The sequence below is a fragment of the Ischnura elegans genome, chromosome 11, assembly GCF_921293095.1.
Source record: "Ischnura elegans chromosome 11, ioIscEleg1.1, whole genome shotgun sequence".
Taxonomy (NCBI): Eukaryota; Metazoa; Arthropoda; class Insecta; order Odonata; family Coenagrionidae; genus Ischnura; species Ischnura elegans.
Window position 1 is genome coordinate 18,928,173 of NC_060256.1, and position 19,116 is coordinate 18,947,288.

A 19,116-nucleotide genomic window follows, 5' to 3' on the forward strand; every position below is an offset into this window, starting at 1 on the left:
CAAGTCTCTCATTTTTAGACCCCAAAAGTAGTAGATATGTAGCAGCAAATAAGCACATCACGTTTCCCTTTCCTATGTCATGCCAATCTTTTTTTTTTGCCCACTATGCTCCACCTATAGACTATTCTATGCGCCCTTTTCCATGCTGACAAGCCCTGCGCTATACAGTTCTGCCAATAGTCTCTTGGCCCCTTATAGCCCCTACAATCCCCCTCTTATGCCAATTGTCTTGTGATTTACGCTGCACCCAATTCTGTAGGGAAAGCCCCACTGCTCAACCCCTTCTTGTGTGCTGGGACCTGCTGGAACGTATGCTGCTCAGAATCTCTGACGCACAGCCTTCTTTCACTCATTAATCATTTTTTTAAACCCTCATGTTCATACTCCAGATTCTTCTTTCCCTGGCTTTTATGTTACTGCTCTAGGAGATGCACTTTTCAGTTTAGTACCGATATAGCCCCACCCTCCGCCACCTCAATATCAAATCCTGCGCACTTTCTTAAACTCTCCCCCCCCCCCCTAACCCCCCAAAACCCCCACCCTTAAAATTCCCTCAACCCTTTGGCTGAACATTTAATTTATTTGATGAAGTTTATTTGGTAAAGTTTATTTGTAACATGGAGGCACTCCATGCTTTAAAAATAAACCCTTTTGTTATCCTTGTATCAATCCCCACATGGGCTACACTCAGTACCTTGATAATACCCTTTTGACTTCAACCTGACATAATACATTATACTATTTCCTCTTCCCCTCTATCTTTTCAAACCCTCCACCCCTTTTCTAGTGATCGTTTCCTCACGGAAGTTTTTTTTTGTGTTTTTTGAGACCTTTTGATGAATTATTGAAAGTTTGTAGCACTTCCTCGAAAAGTTCCTAGAAAATTATGAAAATTATTTCTCAGTGCTCAGGATCCCTGCCGGAGTCAATAGAACAAGGAAACTACTGTACTTGATGGGCCTCTAAGTGATTTTTCTTGAAGAAAATGTTGCAAATAAAGGTTAGAGAAGACTTATGTCTTGGTTTTGTGTGTGTCCCTAATAATCGGGCCACAAAAGGAGCACTACGGTTGGGCTTGTTAGCAATGGATATCCACACATGCATAATGTATCTAAGTCATCCATTATATGCCGATAATGACTCTGATTTGTGTTAGATGGGGGTTTTTTCAGGAACCTTTCCTTTAGCAGGTATATTGGAGTTAAGCAGAAAATTACACCAAGGAGGAGGATTTCAGAGTCAGGTCAGGCAGTGGTGAGGTGCAAGGACAAAGAGCTTGCTTATTTCTCAGGACACTTAACAGACAGCCACTGAAAAAGAAAATGGCAACAAAATTAATTTGTTTGTGACTCTTGTGTTGAAAGCATAAGTGTTGCAAGTAGGAATTAACAAGATTTCACTTTTCAGGGTGGTGATGGCGATATTGATTGTGCTAGTACTTACTTTCTTTTTTATTATTGTGTTAATTTTTAATGATGTGATTCCATGTGAATTTTGTAAATAAAAAATTGGCCTCTTTGTTTGTGCTAAGGTAAGTTTTGAGAAAGAGTATACCACTCACCACTAAATTGGTTTTCTCACTTCCACTAACCTTTGGTGTTTTGTGAGCTTCTTCTGACGGAAGTCAACATATATTGCAGAAGAGGATTCCCTCCCCTTTCCCCAATCAACGTGAATGTCCGTCGAGTGTACCCCTGTTGTGCTTTTGATCAATTTCATCCCGACCAACTGTATGCACTTGATACCCTTCAACTCCAGTTGGTGCCATGTACATTCTGTTTTTTGCTTCTATAATTTGATGCACAGTGCTTTCATAAATGCTATTTTTTTACTCAAGAGAGAAACATGGATAGTGTTTTTAACGATTCTTTCTTGAAAGCGCTGGAAAGTTGCTACTTGATTGAACATTAGTGAGATAGTCAAAATAAAGAAGACATCCAATTGAGCAGTAAAATGAACGGAAAAATAGAAATTAAGGTTGCTTTGGTTGTCTATGATTGTTCGTTTGTCATTGTCGATGTTGTCGTGTTTCCTTGCTTTCCAGGTGTGCATGCTGCTACCATTACTTGTAGGTTATGGGCATCAATAAGTCATTTGATGACTAAAACTTCTTGCCCTTCCTTCCACCCTTACCTTTTGCCAATTGTCACCTTTTTCTCCCTTTATTTTGACATTAAGGGGGCAAACAGAATTTTCATTTGGCTGACATGTTTCCATCACCTTAGGAACTGAGTCAGAATGCTACTTCCTTCATAGCTGTATTAGGCATTAGCCTTTCTAGAGTTACGTATATATTGAGCACTGGACTGCTTTGTCAAATCCACTCTAGTTGAATATTTTAATGCCATTTCCTGATCCCTTCTCACTTGGTGCAATGTACATTTGTGTCTCGAGCATCACTATCGAACCCCAAATGTTTTTTAGAAGAATGGAATTGATATTTTTTGTGTTGCACAGTAAGTAACAGAAGTGAAATCAACTACTATGGCATTGACATTTTGCCTTTATATCAAAATGTTATTTTCCCAGCGCACAATTCTTAGTATATCCCTTCCTATCATATCTGGATGTTCTCTGTAGTGATTCTGATAGCTTCTCTGTGTCTAAATTTACCCGGAAAGCTTGGCCATGCTTTGGATTTTTTGTTTTTTGAGACTTTTTTGATTTTTCATTGCATCATTGGAAATGATTGCAAGCTCGGGTACGTAAGAGGGGCCAGTCAACGAATGCGATTGACTTTCTCTGCCCCGTAATTGCTCTCTCACACGGTATTTTGCATTTTTTTTGTCGACGGTGGTAGCATACTGGCTCCCCACTCTACCCACTCCACTGCCTCCCACCATTTCTGAAACGTATCTCGTCATGTTTGAAATGCTTGCCCCCTTAGGCTTACTCTTTTTGCCAGTTCTATTTCAGTAACAACAAACAAAAAAAAAAAACAAAAAAAGATCTGCATGCCTCTCCGCTCATCCTTCTGACCAATCCCGTATGCCGACTGCCCCCTTCTCTCTCTTTCTCCCTAATGGGCTGGTTCTCACGACCACTGATTATTCTCTCCATGTGCTCTCAACTCTACCATGCAGTGATTGTTGATTTTTTATACTTGCCCTTGTGCCTTTTTTTCTCTATCTTGTGATATGGTCGCTTCACACACCATGTCATTGTTCCGTAATTTTTATTATCATACCTTTGATTAATGGTTGTGCCTCTATATACATATATACATATAATTTTTTTCCTCGGTATTATTTTTCTGATTTCTCGTGCTCATTTTCTTCCCATTCGGGCCTACCCGATGCTTGGCTGCTTGCCTGCCTGCTACTAATAGCCCGTTTCCGTGGCAACAGTTGGCAGCGTGGAAGTGGGGAAGAAACGCGCCCGTGACCCTAGCGATGACATACTACTGGTACCATAATGCTTTGCATGTCACTTTTTTGTTATCATTATTCTTCGAGTAGTAGATTGTAGCTGTTTCTCTGGGTATACAGCACAGACATAATTTCTCAAGGAGCTAAGATTTTGCAATCCGTTAAAAACTTATTTCTTTTCTTATTTACATTTCTAGCTTCTTCTCAAATTATTTTACGTTGGCTCTCCCTACTCGATCCCCCAGCTTAATGTGTCATAAATTTTATTTTGACTTTTGCCTGGAAAAATCCGAAAACTATGCAGCGTTTGCTGATCATTTGAGTTTGATGCTTTACCTGTTTTCACTTTGATCAGGACCTTTTGTAGTTCCAAAGTTTCCTGAATTGGTTGGGCAAGTCACTGCAAAAATGCCTTTGCTCCAAAAGCTGGGCTTTTGGAGAAATTGCTTTGTGAATCACGTGCCAAACTTCTTTCCCCGGCAAGTTCTCTCCAGACGCTAGCTTTGCAAGTGAGAACAACATAGGTGTTCTTGAAAATAGTTCTTGATGAATATACATACATATATCAAGTTTGTGCTTTATGCTCATATTTGTACTTGAGCGCTTAGTGCTCATTGTACATCAACATCAGTGCTGGAAGTGGCTGTCAAAAACTTAAAAATCATTCTTTTATTGAATATTGGTTTCATTTCATTGATCAGACCATCACCTTATAAACTCATCACTCATTCCCACAGTCAAAAAATCAATCCTTTTACTGCCAGTGGGCCATGTATCTCTGCCATTGAAAAATACTTTTAAAAAACTATTATAAAAATATTAAAGTGCTCGGAAGATTTGTGAATGGAATATTAATTCCTTTTGTTTTTTGTCCTCTAAAAAAGGTACAGCTCTATATATTTTCTCACTAATCCTCTCCTCCTTAATTTCCTCTCCCTGAATAAGCCTCTCAGTGATAATAATGTTTAGACCTTCAAAAAGTCGACATTTGTGCTTGATGGCTTTGAAATGCCATTGTATCACACTGAGATTGGCAGTGAAAGGGTTAATTATTTGTTCTAATTGTCCATTATGCAAAGGACCATTTATTTTCATTCCATTTCCAGCTCTGAAGTTTAGTTTGAAAAAGCTGGATGTAACATGTAGTGTTGAGAGTTGACGAAGTAGTGTAAGTTGTTAGCATGTTGTGAGGAAGGCTGTCATTTGCTAATGTGCTTCATCCTTTTGAAAACAATCGCCAAGGAAAGAGAGCAAGAGAGAGAGAGATAGAGACGATTTGGAGTGCAGTTCGTATTGACTTGCATCCGAGGTGCCTTTTACATAGTGCTTCATGTAATCATAATAATATTCCAGTAATTTCTTGTATGGGTGTGTTTGCATGTTGAGAAAAAAAGGATAGCTACTACTTTAATGCGTCAGTAACATTCTTTGTGTTTCATTATCACTTCACATGATAATACGTAATAGGCTGTTGGAAAACCTTGGTCACAACATTCTAGCAACTTTCATTAGGCTGCTTTTTTTTTGGAAAAAAAGAAACTTCTTTTTTAAACCATGGCATTGACATTAATCATGACACCAACTTGTGTACCAGATGTTGAAAACCAAAAATAGTATATTTATGTAAACCGACATGGACTCTGTACCATCCCCTATACCATTTGCATGTCATGCTTTTGACAGTCACTTGACAACTCTTTTGAGGAGAATGTTTGGGAAACATAAGCCTTTTGGTGATGGATTTGAATTGGTAGAACCTTCCTGCAGATCAGAAACCACCAGATACGCTTTGCTGCTATATATGTTTAAAAAATGCACCGTAGATGTTGCATACCTTTTAGCTTCCTTCAAGGGCACCTGTCCAAATTCCCATTAAAAATTCTATTTTTTCTTTCATTTTATAACTGCCAACCTGCAAAATTGAGCAGGCAGGCTTTCCATTTTTGTTATTTTTTTGCTAAGGTTTTTGGAAATTTTACCCTAGATTTTTTCAATTGGTTTGATTGTTAAGGTGAGATAATCTCATTGCTCAACGATTTATCTATTGGTAAGTAGAACTGGATTTTTATTGCCTTGGAAATTGTTATTCGAGTGCAAATACTGGGTTTTGATTTTTTTTACAGCCATAAAAATGGTATTTCTATTAGTTCTCATGAACAGTTGCTATTTTGGATGTGTTTGTGCCAGAAAAAGACTGTGAAGCCATGAGTGTGATTTCCATAACATGTGTAAATGTATTATGTCTACACCATCATAGTTGTCGGCTATGAGGCATTTATCTTTACATTAATAAGATGTTGGCGCTGTTGCCATAAAGTTTGAAAAGGGATAATACTATCCATGTTTATCTTCATGTACATGCATAAATTTGGGAATCAAACACCTGATTGTTAGGAAATGTATATTTTTCACAGCTTTTGAGTATATCATGTTGATGGCAAATCATTCTGCTGCTATAACTTTTGGTTTATTTTTGCAAGTTAATAGTATAATTCTCATAAACATTTGATTGCATGCCATTTCTTTATATCTATATATTAGCATGTTTAAATACTGTATCAGCCTTATCCCAGTATTTGCACTGAATAGTATTTTATCTTATATCTAACCAATCAATAACCCACCATCATCTCCAATTTACCCCAGTCAAGAATCCTGCAATGGGCGGTGAGATAGGAAGTACGCCTATATTTTCCATCAAACCATCACCAATTACTGCCAAAAATGTTGTTGTCTTTTTCTTCAATAATCCACTAATGTACTTCCATTGTGGAAATTGTCAAAATCATTTTCTAATTTGAAATTTGGATATTTTTTTGTTAAGACGACTGCCAATTGCACCCCAGTGTGAACTTTATGTGATACATCAGGTGTATTACATGTGCAAAATGTGTGTTAAATCCATTGTGTCCTGTTCCATTGTCGTGATGATGCAATGAGTTCCTTAGTAATATTGTAACAGGGCTCACAAGCTTGAATGTGAAATTTCTGATGAAGTGGTTTCAGGAATCAGAAATGTTGACCTTCAAATGTTATGCATATGTTGAACTAAACTCCTTTTTGCATCCTCTTCTGTCATTTCGATGTTTTAATGTCCAACTTTAAGCTTCATTAATGTCAGTTTGTGGTGTGTGGCCAAGCATAAAAAAAAGTTCTTACAAATTATTGCGAGAACAATGCAATGCAATAGTTATTTGGATCTGAAAAAATATTTTCCTATTTCAGATGGATATGAAGTCTGTTGGCTCGTTCTACTATGACAACTTTGTAAGTTTTATTCTTCTTTGTTTAAGGTGGCTCTCTGTAACATATTAACCATTGGCTTAGATTATAAATTTGTATGTTTTTTATGTGATGAAATTACTTTGCTCACTTCCATTTATTTAGGTACAAGAATCTAATAAATGAATAGAATATCAATGGATGTGTTTACTTACCTTTTTACTTTCCGTTTTACTTTCCTTTGATTATTGTTCTGCCGAAACCATTTGTTTGTTCCTCATGAATCTGATAGCTATCATTACACATCCATATCTTCTGTCACTGATTTGTCTCTAAATTGAAGGAGGGGAGAATAAATAATGAATTAAATAACTGCACACCATAATATCGTGGAAATATTATCCTAAAAAGGTTGGACTAAATTTCCCTTATGACATGAATCATCAAAATCATTACTGTGTGTCAAAGTATATAAACTGTTATTCTTTGTATAGTTGAGCAAATGCTTTTTGGTCATAGCATTAAGTTATATTGCATAATTGTGTGAATTTGACACTTTTTAGTAAGTAAATTATCATATTTAATAGTCATAATTATATATTATAAGTGAAGTTTCAATCATATAATATATATTCATGCAATTATTGATTATAATAGTGTGAGTGGTATGGTATTTAATTGACTAATGAAAGTTCTATCTTCTAAATGGTAATCATGAACTTTAAGGGCTGTCATAACACTTGCTTCACAATTCCAGCTTAGATTATCTTAATAGTAGCTGTGGAAAATAAATTGGTTTACTCATTCTGGTTCAATAGTTGCACTTTGAATTTGTCTTCCTCAATTCACATTGATAAAAATATGTATTTTTGCCCTGAAATTATTTTTATGCTGCAAGTATGGCTCTGTAATTTTAAAATGTGCATCAGATGTCAAAGTTATGGTGTGCGCTTATTAAATGATTCTTGATGTTTTTCATTAAATGTGCTCGTATTCAAAATAAACATATACAATCTCTCTTACAGCAAACCTTTTTGTTTGTTGGCAAAGTGAATACCAATAACCTAGGTATCCATTGTTTAATTTTTTGCTATTCATCAACTTTTTTTATTTTATTTCTCATAATTTCATGAACTATATTGAAGTGTAACTGAGGTAATTTCATTCCATGGCCATCTATAACTACTCGGCAGTATAATAATTTCTGTTATTATGTATTTTTATTGATTTATTGGGAACTTTGATATCATTTTCATCAAATTAAAGAGGATCAAGTTTTCTATTGAAACAATTCCTTCATCTCATTATTGTTCTTGGATGAATCCAAAATGAATAAACTCTTTTCATAGATCAAATAAATAGTTTCCTGTTGATGTTATGCATGCACCTACTTCAAATTACGTTCGCTCAATCAGGACTGTGCCCATCCATTGAGAAAGTGAATGAAGTAATTCCCAGGTGATTGGTATTCCTTTGCTACCATTGATTAAGTAATATTACGTTTACTATCTTATTTTAGGGGGCTTTTTATTATCTTTTCCTGTACCTAACATTACAGAATCTTCCAGACTTACAATTAGGTCAACTTAATGGTACTCGGATTTTTCTGTGAAAGTAATGCTTGCAAATGATCTTGATGAACATACTATGCCCCTGGTATCGTTAACCTGTGAGTAATTGCTTTGGACCAGCTCTCACAGGCTTCCCTTGTCTTATCCACAGGCCTTTCCTGGAATGGTCCCATACAAGCGACCAGCAGCCGACAAGTCTGGGGTGCCCGTGTACCAGCCAAATGCCACAACCTATCAGCAATTGATGCAGCTCCAACAACCCTTTGTCCCTGTGTCATGTGAGTACTCCAGTGCCCCATCCAACACCTCTAACTCCCTCGCACCCTCCATCCCTACCTCCACGGCCAACCCCTCTCCCCCACCCCCTACCGCTGCCACCATTGCTCATTCCGTACATGACGAAGGGGGAGGGAGTAACCAGGTAGTGGCCGCCACGCAGAAGATGCAAAACTCTGGAACTGAGACTGGCCTCGCAAATGTCGGTAGGCCTCCGGGTGGGGTTCCTCCCCCCCCTGCCAATCGGCAGGCCTTTCTGAAAGCCGCCAGGCGGCTGACCCCTGTGACCTCGACGGGATCTGTGGTCTCCTCGTCCACCTCCTCCGCCTCCTCTGTGTCTTCATCGTCATCCTCCTCCCCCTCTCCCATGTCCCTGCATCACCTCAACGCCCTCAACTTCACCGGCGTTGCGCTCAACAAGCAGCAACCCATGCAAGCCCAGAGCATAGCCCGCTTCCCACCACCCACCATGCCCAACTCCAACCCGTATCTCGGCCCGGTGACGAACCTGACGGGTTACCGGGCCATGCTTGGCACGCAGTTGTCCCACCCACAACTCCTGCCTCAGGCGCTCTTGAGTCCGCAAAATGCATTTCCTCCCCGCCCAGCCTCCTCACCATTCCTGCAACCCTCGTACGCACTTGTAGGCCACCAACAGCCTGAACAATCGCAACCGATGAATGCCCTGCTGGCGCAATACGCACAAATGGCTGCAGCCGGGAACGCTAACAGCATCCTGGCTGCAGCAATGGGCCTTCAGCCTTATAAAAAGATGAGAACGTCTTAGAGTGTTTCTATTTTTTAATTTCATATTTTTTAGAATGTTCCTTATTATTTTAATCTAGTCCTGTCCAAAAAGAAAATGAAGGAATTTTTAGTGTCTAGGTGACTAGGGATATTGTGATGAAATAAAAATGCCTCTCTGAGAGGCATAGTTCCTGGAAGTGATTAGAAATAAATGTTAAGAACTGAGTGAAGGGACAGTTCGTAAATTTTAATGGACCAAAAGTATAGCAGATGCTCTGCATAACTATAGTTTTTTAATGACTGTGTTACAGATTTGATCTTTGAAAAAAAGGATAATGGGAAGTTGTTACCAGGCAGTCCATGTGAGAGTATTTTTAACATAGGTGTTTTGCAGATTGTTCATGTTTGACTCCCGACTTCCTGATGCTAGCAAAATAAGCCTCTTTCCAGCCCTTCTATCCCCCAGCCTTACTTCCTCCTTCTCCTCAGCTATATTTGGTTCCTCATCGCAGGGATTGTATTTTTTAGGTGTTAGGCTAAAACTTTCTTATCCAAATGCACTATTCATATGTAAATTTCAAAGGTTTTTCTTGCATGCTCTATTGAGGAGGCCTGCATTTTAAAAGTGGAAGATAATTTCAAATTTTTAATCTCTGTTGGAGCCCAAGAAAGCATGGTTGATTGGTCTGCTCCAAAATTGTAATCTGACTTACTGCTAGACAAATAGAGACAATGTAGATCGTCACTTGTTGTTGTTCCTTTTATCATTATTATTATAATGAGAAATTATATAATATATATCTAGAATGTTTTCATGTTGATTCACTTGTTTTGCCTGAATGGACATATGTGTTACAGCAGTTGATTTTTTTAATATTCTTAACTTTGTAGTGTTGCTGTTTTGTTTTACGTAGTATTCCTCAGTGAAAATGGGGACTTAAGTATTACATCTCGTATGATAATTGTCATTTGCTTCATAGAAGCCTTTTTTGTATTTGATAGTTGTTAATAGGGGAGGACTAATGTGATCACCTTTTAGGGCAATTCCACAATTGTATTGCTCCATTCCTGTAGCATTAACTTTGTGACATCACACAAAATGGTGCAAGTAACCAGAAACTTCTAAAGACTTTCACATTTAATGGAAAGTATTACCTATGAAAGTGATGCAAATTTTTGTACAATATAGTGTTCCCTACCAAGGTGAATCAAAGTAATATATATATATATATATTATGAATATAGATGTATATGGTCAAATATTGACCGATTTGTTCATCTATATTATCATATGTTTTTAGAAATCCATGTTTTTTCTTGTAATTGTCACCCAACTGAATTGTATTTTACTATCTCAACCACAGTTTATACATTATGGGTGAAAGTTGTCTAGATAAATACTAATTTGTGTGTATTATAAACATTATCTGATTACAATTTTGAATATATAAAGCTATTTTGAAACTTGTTTGCATTGTCCAATCTGTAGATATTGGTACATTTAAACCGTGCATAAACAACCTGCTAATGTTGTGGTAGTTACTTTGAGGTATCAGTAGTGTACACTTATTAAATAACGCTCTCCTCTATGCTGCATTGCCTATGGTCACATCACTGTGGAAGTGCTCCCTGTAGATTCTGGGATATTGTAGCTCTTTCATCAAGTTAAATACAAAAATATATAAGTATATATATATTTATACTATCTTGCAGTAATTGGAAGTGCCTTCTTGTTGCTATCTTGTATACTCTGAAGGATCTGGGGTTGCAAGAGCAGGGCCTCTATAGAGGTGTACTTTTTGTGTTCTCTTCCTGTTTGAACCAGTTCCACGTATGTGTCTCGATATACTCACAACATGTTTACTCCCCTCTGTCTGAGAGGCACGGATGTAAGGCATGTCTGCCTGAGGTGATGGGTGCAAAACATTTTATTTGATTTTTTTTTCACAGTCTAATGCCTTTTTTCTCTCTCCAACCCATGCTTTAACGGATTAAGGTTGTTTGACAAAACCTCTTTATCTATCTCTCTTGGGGGCCCTGCTCTCTAAAGCTGCCTGACTTTTACACGCCACGCTTATTGCTATAGCCACCACAGATGGACTGTATATCCATTGACATTGTGTACTGTACTTGTCTAATCCTTGCTGATCTTTGTATGTAAAGAGGCCAAAAAAATTGAAGCCAGTATTTGTAATAATAATGCTTGGAAGTGCATGATATTTGTTTTATTATTAATGCTTATTTTTTTCCATCTTTTCCTGGCCCCACAATGCTAGCCTTTTATACCCTTCATATCCTGTTTACCCTCCGAAAAAAAAATATCCTTGAAAATATTTTCCTGCAAAAAATGGACAAAAAAAAGGAAATCTCGATCCTGTTTTGTTACCACGCAAATTGAAAAAAAAATACGTTTAAGCAGTGTGTTTCCGTATCCTCTTTGCATCTCTGTATGCTGTTTCCAAGAGGTAAGACATTAATATCCTGCTTCCAAACCCCATGAACCATACCCCAAGCCTTTTGTCATTTCTTTTTGGCTCGTGGAAAAAAAAACTTTTTTATCCACTGTACTGCTCCTCTCTCCACTTAAAAAGTTGTTTTATTTACATGCATATTTTCATTTATTTGAAATATGCACCATTATTTACCTGTTTATAACGTGGGTGTGTGAAAGCTTTGCATTTTATTATGTCCTGCATAAGTTGTAGGTAAATATCATATTTTCTGGCTTACATGATAGTCTCTAGGGTTTTACTTACCCTGTAGTGGCGAAAGTGATGCGTTCTATGTATGGTTATTTTGTGGTGAAGGCAAGTAGTGATCTTATTCCCACAACTATCTATCAAAGTAGCAACGCATTCCGGAATTTTGACATCCTGTGTTATGATTTTATGATGCTTTCACGATTTATTTTGCCTTTTGCTTTGAAGAAATTACCAATGAAAAGGATTGCCTTTCTGTGTTTTTTGCCAAAAGTCCAGCCTCTTATAATATGTACGAACCATATTTATTCCTATTTCAGAAGTAAAATTGAGTCTTGATTCAATTCAAAAGTTTCTCATGTGGATAATTTTTCAACTTTTAACTGAAAAGTCATCATCTAATTCCCATGAATTTCCATTTATTAGATATGGAATTATTTGACATCATTTTTTAAAGGTTGCCTTGGAAGCCAGAAAATATGAAATGCAGGTTCAGCTTTTTTGGATTGCCTCCAGACTAGGGATTCCACGTGTTTGCATCATAATGTCAATTATGGTTGGTGATCAAATTGCAATGAAAATTATGAGCAGGCTTTATGATTAGCTGTTCTTAGACAAAAAGACAGCTCATCATGGCATTACTCCTCATAGAGAAATATTTGCTTTTCTGATCTACTCATTATATTGCTGTGCTGCTGTGATTGTTTTTGGATATCATGATCAATTCAATTTCATTCCTTTCATATAAGTGAATAGTGTGCCATCTATATACTCATAGTTAATCAACAGTTTACAACAACACTTTACACAAATGTTTAATTAGTTAGTAAAAGAGTAAATGAATGGCTTTCTAATGCTGATAAGTGTTCTTTCAAGCATCAGTTTTCCTTACTTTTATAGAGTATATGTAATTCTTTAAAGAGTGAGTGCAATGCCATCCAATGGTAAATAAATGGATTTTTCAAATAAGATTGCTTGCAACTTGCATGATTTTTGAGTGATACTATATATTAGTATAGATTCATTGAAATTTTATTTCCAATTATTGCATTCAGCATGGTACCCTGTGATGCAGGTTTTCATTTGTCTGCAATTCTGTTCTCTGTTTTTTCCATGCTTGACCTCAATTTGGCCGATGATAAACATTCTCCATGGCTCTCCTGGCATCGATACTACACCTTATACTTTATAACTTGCCTGCTGTACAACCTATTTTCCTTCATACCATGGCTGTTATGATTGCCTGATCAAAATTTATCTATCTTTTTGAATGCATTTTTACCTTCTTCATCACTCCATTGTGGACTATTTTGCACTTAATATACTCTTAAAATACTTCTTTTATTTAAAAAAAAAACCCGTGCTGATTTACATTTATTACTAAATGTTCCTGCATCGACACTTTTGTTCTCTTTTGTGATATTTCTTCTGATGAAATGTGATGTGTCTGTTATTTTGTTGCATTGAATAATGTGATATTTAACCTCTGATCACAATTTACTCCTAATTTTTTTGTTTTCTCAATTATTTTTTTTAACTCAATTTTCACTCACGGGGTTGGGAAATACCAATACATATATAAATATATATTGACACAATGGCTGTTAACATATGTGGTGGTGCAATTGTGTTTGCGTTAAATTTACCAAATGGTGGTTGCAATACATATATTGGTATGGGCTCCGTACATGATCCTGCCGGCATTGTGGACCAACCAACCCCATTTCCCCCCAATCCGTCTTGGACCCCCTTCTCTCCATCTGCAACCGCCGCGCTGCTGCCACAACCAAACAACTACTGGCAAAACGACGGTACTGACGCTGCCGATTGCACGCCTGCTGCCATCCACCGCGCCGCAATGCCTCCGTGCTTCTTTGTTTGCTGCATGTGTGGTGGGTTTGGGGTCTCCATACATATTTTGGGGGGGTGTCCTCGAGAATAGCCCTGCTCCCTGTGGCACCAAGTAACGCTCATTATGTCGTCTATACTGATGAGCAAGGACAGGTAGACTGCTTATTCTTTACACCCATAAAGTTAACACCATTGATTAGCCCGTCAGCTGTGAAAGCCTTTTCTGTTCCTTCCCAAAGAGGGTAAAGACTGGTGTATTTTGGTTGCTTCTCCGTGTGATCAAAGAATGGGGATTAAGTGCAATTTTTTATAGATTCTTCTACGATTCCACATATTCATGGCGATTTGGTAAATCTGCCATTCTTTTAAATTGCTTTGGTTGTCAGGAATTGATCGATTTTACGTTGAAATTTCATTAAACACATTTGCATGCATTTCAGCCTTTTCACTTTATTTCAATTTGATTAACCTATTTAATGAATGATTTAGTAACGATTAAAGTACTGAGATGTCCTTCATTTTAATAATTATTGCATCTGTATTAGAGGAACTCATCAATCTTCTGGATCAATATAATTAAAATAAATTTTTAAGAAACTCAATATTACTATCATTTGAATGGATGTATAAAGCCATATAAATGTGTGCTAAGACCGAATGATTAGGAAGAAAAATATGAAATATTCTAGAGCACTTTATTCATCAATTGTCTCTTCTCAAATTGATAAAAATTAAATACTCACAGCTGAAGGGTTAGTAATATTTACTTTTGCACCATAAGGACATAAATTTTTGGGATTTTGGAATACAGCTTTCTATATTTTGGCTACTATGTATTTGGAATAATTTTACTGCCCAAGAATTATTGGTGGCCTTGATTTTTCCCTATTCGTACTATGTTCCAATTATTTTGAGAGTGTACATATTTCATTGTATGTTTATTGTTTCACTGTCTAATGGCTTGATCTCACCTCTCATCTTGTTCTAATCATGGTTGAAGCTTAGTGTGGAAATTGCTTATTTTTATTGTGCTTGAAATTGTGGAAAATCTTTTGATTCAAATTTTTGTTATTAACATTAATGACTAATATTTACATTTGTTTTATTTGCTTTTGTGCCTGAGGACATTATATTAGAATTTATGTACCACGCTCTCAATTTAAATGGAACTTAGTAGTCCTTAAATGTAATCATAGCAAGACAATTGATTTTAATTCAGAATTCCTCCATGAATGCTATAAATTTAATTTCCTTCAAGTATGGTGTTAAAATTTTACCTTTTTAAGACCATTGAGTTTCCACGAGTGGCTGTGCTTTTGAGGACGACTATATCATTGGAGTCTCATTATTTTGAATGCCTATTTTTGCTCTAAAAATAATTTCATTTATCCTCATCATGACCATGGATCATACAAGTTAGTAGCTATTTTCTTCATTTATAATCCGATTGATTGTTAACATTCAATTGTCTTGAATTGATCATAATTAGGGTTTCTTCATTTTCTTGAAATGTTTTGTTTATAGAATTGTGTGAGCCATTAGTTTTGCATAACGATATTCCAAAGTCTTTCCTGTTTGTGTAAATTCTATTTCTCCCGACCCTTCTGCCCATTGTAGTTTGAGGATCATGAATTTTGAAGCACATATGGGATTGGTATTTGCATGGGGCTTGTAAGAATGGAATGATTAACATGTTGAAATTGCTAATATGCTTCTTTTAAAAAGATGGGCAAAAGTAATGTTTTAGCAAAAATATCCCACTGTTGCTTATGTTCACTTTCATTAATCTAGCAGTGAATTGTGCAATGTTTAAGCTACAATTGTTTTTCCTGCTCCGATGAAATCACAACCTTGATGTTGGAATTTAAAGGAAATACTTCAAACATTATCCTGCTCTAATATCTCCATTCCAGGACTTCTATGGAAAAGTAGTGAAGGCTTTCTTGCTATGCTCATGAAGGGGGTGATAAAAATCATGAAAACTGAGCAGCATAAATGTTATGAGAAATGGAATTGGCAATAAGTTCACACCTTCAAATTATTTCGTGCACAGTATTTCCATGTCATGATTGTTTGAAGTGTTCTAGTAGACTCGTGATAAATGCTTTTCTCAGTTGTAGTTAAAGGTGATCAGTTTTTGTCAAATCTTTAGTGACATGCATGGTGTTTTGGCTCTGTGAACTTATACATGAGGTGCATGCTAATTTAGCACTGTAGATCAGTCAACTGAAAGAAATATTTCTTGCTTATTTGCCAGTATATACATGCACAGTTGTATACAAATCATGATAAACTCTGACATAAAACACATTGATACAAATGTAAGTGTTAAAAACTAATACTTTTTGGATGCCGTTTGGCTTCAGTAGAGGGCCTATGTAAGAAGTAGCCCTGTGAGGATGACATCACCACAAGGTATCAAAGATTAATAATGTCATCTTTTGGGATGTAAGCTCACAAGTTTTCAACTAATTTTATCCTAACTACTTTTTCAGTTACTGGACACCCTCCGGGTGTGCCAAGATTTTAATCGCCACAACTGCAAACGCCCTGCCTGCAAGTTTGTTCACCTTCAAGAAAGTGAGTATTCATTGCCCATTATTCTTTAATTCACATTATTATATGGAATAGAATAGAATTTATTCTCCAAAGACTGTACAAACATGTGTAGGTATAGTATTCGTCATTTACAAATTCAGAAAATATTAACCCAATACAAAAAATGAAATATATACACATAAACGCATTTTAATACAAGTACTTTAGTAAACTGTCCAGCAATTTGTAATTGCAAACAAATACATACCAGGTCAAGATATAATTAATGCAAGTTATGTGTGCTGCATAAATTCGTCGACTGAGTAGAAGACATGTATTTTTAAATATTGATTAAGTGCATACTTGAATGAACTTTTCGATTCACAGTTTTTTATTTCAGTGGGTAACTTGTTAAATAGTATAAGGCCCATATTTTTTTGTCCTAGTGCAGTATGTCTAGTCCTGACATAGGTTTGGTGTAGGTTTGTAGCACTTCTGGTGTTATAACTGTGATAGAAGTAATTTCGGCGATAACTGGAGGGATTCAGTATAGCACAGGTGATTGCAGTATTTATATAGACACAAGGAAGAGGCAGGATGCAATATATGTATACATCTAATGGTGTTGTTGCAATTTTTGAGGGCGCGATCTCACTTTCACAACTTCCACATGCCAATCACATTCATTGACTTGGGAAGAAATTCCTCTTCACTGTTAATTGAAGCGCATAAATTGTATTAAGTGAATATGGCTTTGGGGCCAATGAGAAAACCCCAAGACCAACCACCATTTCTGCACGTACGGGTTTGCGTCATTCTTACTCAGTACATAGAAGGTCGATGTGACTGTGCTCACAGGGGTGAGATTGGCGGCCCTGTGTGAAGTGTGGCTGCCAGGCCCATAGCCATGGGGGATTCAGTCCCCCTGAAAATTTTTCCACAGAGGCCACTACTTGCAATACATCTTCTGAGGAGACCAGTAGCCCTAGCTCATCTATCCTCGTATGATGTCTACCAATAAACAATCGTGAATTTAACTGTTAGTGTTATCAAAATGGAATACATAGCTGACTAAATGAAATATGTATGGTTTTCCGAATGATTGTGAATCAACAAAGAAAATCGGTTGAGGCAACCCAAATTCCACCCAAGTATCCCCGAAACAAATTTCTGGCCTCGTGTGTGATGTCCACCACAATTTCAAATTGCCAAATTTTTCTGGGAGAGGCCAGGTGAAGCAACATACCCTAGCTACTCCCGTTACCACAAACCTTTTGCTTTCAGAACCACTGCACAAACCTCTACGCCAGGGGTTCCCAAACTGGGGGGCGCACCCCCCTGGGGGGGCATGGAGAAATTCCAGGGGGGGCGTGACACCCAAATGAAATAAATAAAAAAATTACAAAAATAATTTCCTCAGATCTTTGAAATAAAGTCTTTCTAAGTTTTCATAATTGATTTTGTAAAGTTTCAATAAAGTTGTAAACTTTATCAAAGAAGGTTACAGGTAATTATATTCGTTTTTCATGTAATACTTGTTTTAATTTTCATCATACGTACAATTATTGAATCTTTCCATTCTGCGTTACCGCATTCAACAGTGAACAAAAAAATCTACCTACTCACCGTATCAAGTAGGCACAAACTTGTATGAGTATAAGTATGAGTTGGCATGTACGGCACCGTGGAAATAGGGTATTGCAAAATGGGGAGCTGATATGTGTAGCGGGGGGGGGGGGGGGGGGGGGGCGTGGTACAAAAAAGTTTGGGAACCCCTGCTCTACGCCATCCAGGTTCCTTGATTCCCAAGGCAATTTGATGTTCTTCATACTAGATATTAGGCCCTTGCAGTCAATCAAGGATGGGAACACTAGGGAAATATATGCTTCAAAGAAACTGTTAACAGTGGTGAACCTTATTCCAGCACTTAATTTTGGAATTTGGCATTCATTTTAAATATGTATTTATTTTAGTCCTGCAGTGTGAACAGCAGTGAATTTCATAGTGATTGCAATGGGAAAATTTTGTTGCCATTGCCATCATCTTCCCAAGCCAATTCACATGGATTTCACTACTGCTCATGGAGCAGGAATTTAATATTCTGCAACTTATGTGCCAATGTTTCACTCAAGGAAATGCTCACATTTCCCCATGAGCTCAACTATCTAGCTTTCAATAGTGCTGAGCTATCATAAGGGAAGATTTCAATGATTCTCTTTCACTTATTGCTCTCACAAATTGTCTGATCATTTTGCCTCTTTTTCTATCTAAGTGAATTTTATATTCGTAGCATAACTTGATCCATATGAATTGCTATTGCAGATGATGTCATCGTTTTTCCCATTAATATCATCTCTCAGCTTTTTTGCCTCAAAATTATGAAATTCCAGTAAAAAAAATTTTAAAAATTCTTGTTTATTTTCTTCAGTCATTTTTTTGAGTGGGACCTCGGCTACAATTTGATACACTGAAATTTTGTAATAAGGTTTCTTAGTTCATTAAGTGTGTTTAAGGTGTTTTTTGATTATAAAAGATGAGATAATTTAAAACTGTGATTTTTAAGGTTTATAGTTGATTAATTTTAACTATTCACCAACTTGTTAGTATGGATACCTGAAATTAATTCTTCTTGTTTTTGCAATTATTTCATAATTTTGAATGAATTAATAACAGTAACATTAACCATTTTTGGATATTCATCTAATAAAATAATTAGATCATGAAAATTTTTAGATGATGTTGCAAAATAGTATTTCCCTTCCTTCTCTTCATATGGATTTGGACCGGCATTTGCGAACTTAATTTTTTTTTAATTCTACAAGAACTCAAAAAAGGGAAATATAC

At 36.6% G+C, this 19,116-nt stretch overlaps 1 protein-coding gene across 16 annotated transcripts in view; it reads left to right on the plus strand.

Moving 5' to 3' along the window:
* Positions 1–19,116, plus strand: part of LOC124168340 (muscleblind-like protein 3) — a 1,078,040-nt gene that overhangs the window by 1,045,202 nt on the left and 13,722 nt on the right. For 10 of the 16 annotated variants that reach the window (XM_046546513.1, XM_046546512.1, XM_046546514.1 and 7 more), the window contains 3 exons: positions 3,329–3,406; positions 6,594–6,635; positions 8,313–11,398. In XM_046546513.1, the coding sequence (XP_046402469.1) occupies positions 3,329–3,406; positions 6,594–6,635; positions 8,313–9,224 (1,032 nt within the window). In that variant the 3' untranslated portion in view covers positions 9,225–11,398. Of the gene's footprint in view, positions 1–3,328; positions 3,407–6,593; positions 6,636–8,312; positions 11,399–13,825; positions 13,888–16,229; positions 16,315–19,116 lie in introns of those variants that run through there. The other 6 variants (XM_046546518.1, XM_046546522.1, XM_046546523.1 and 3 more) reach the window with 5 other exon arrangements.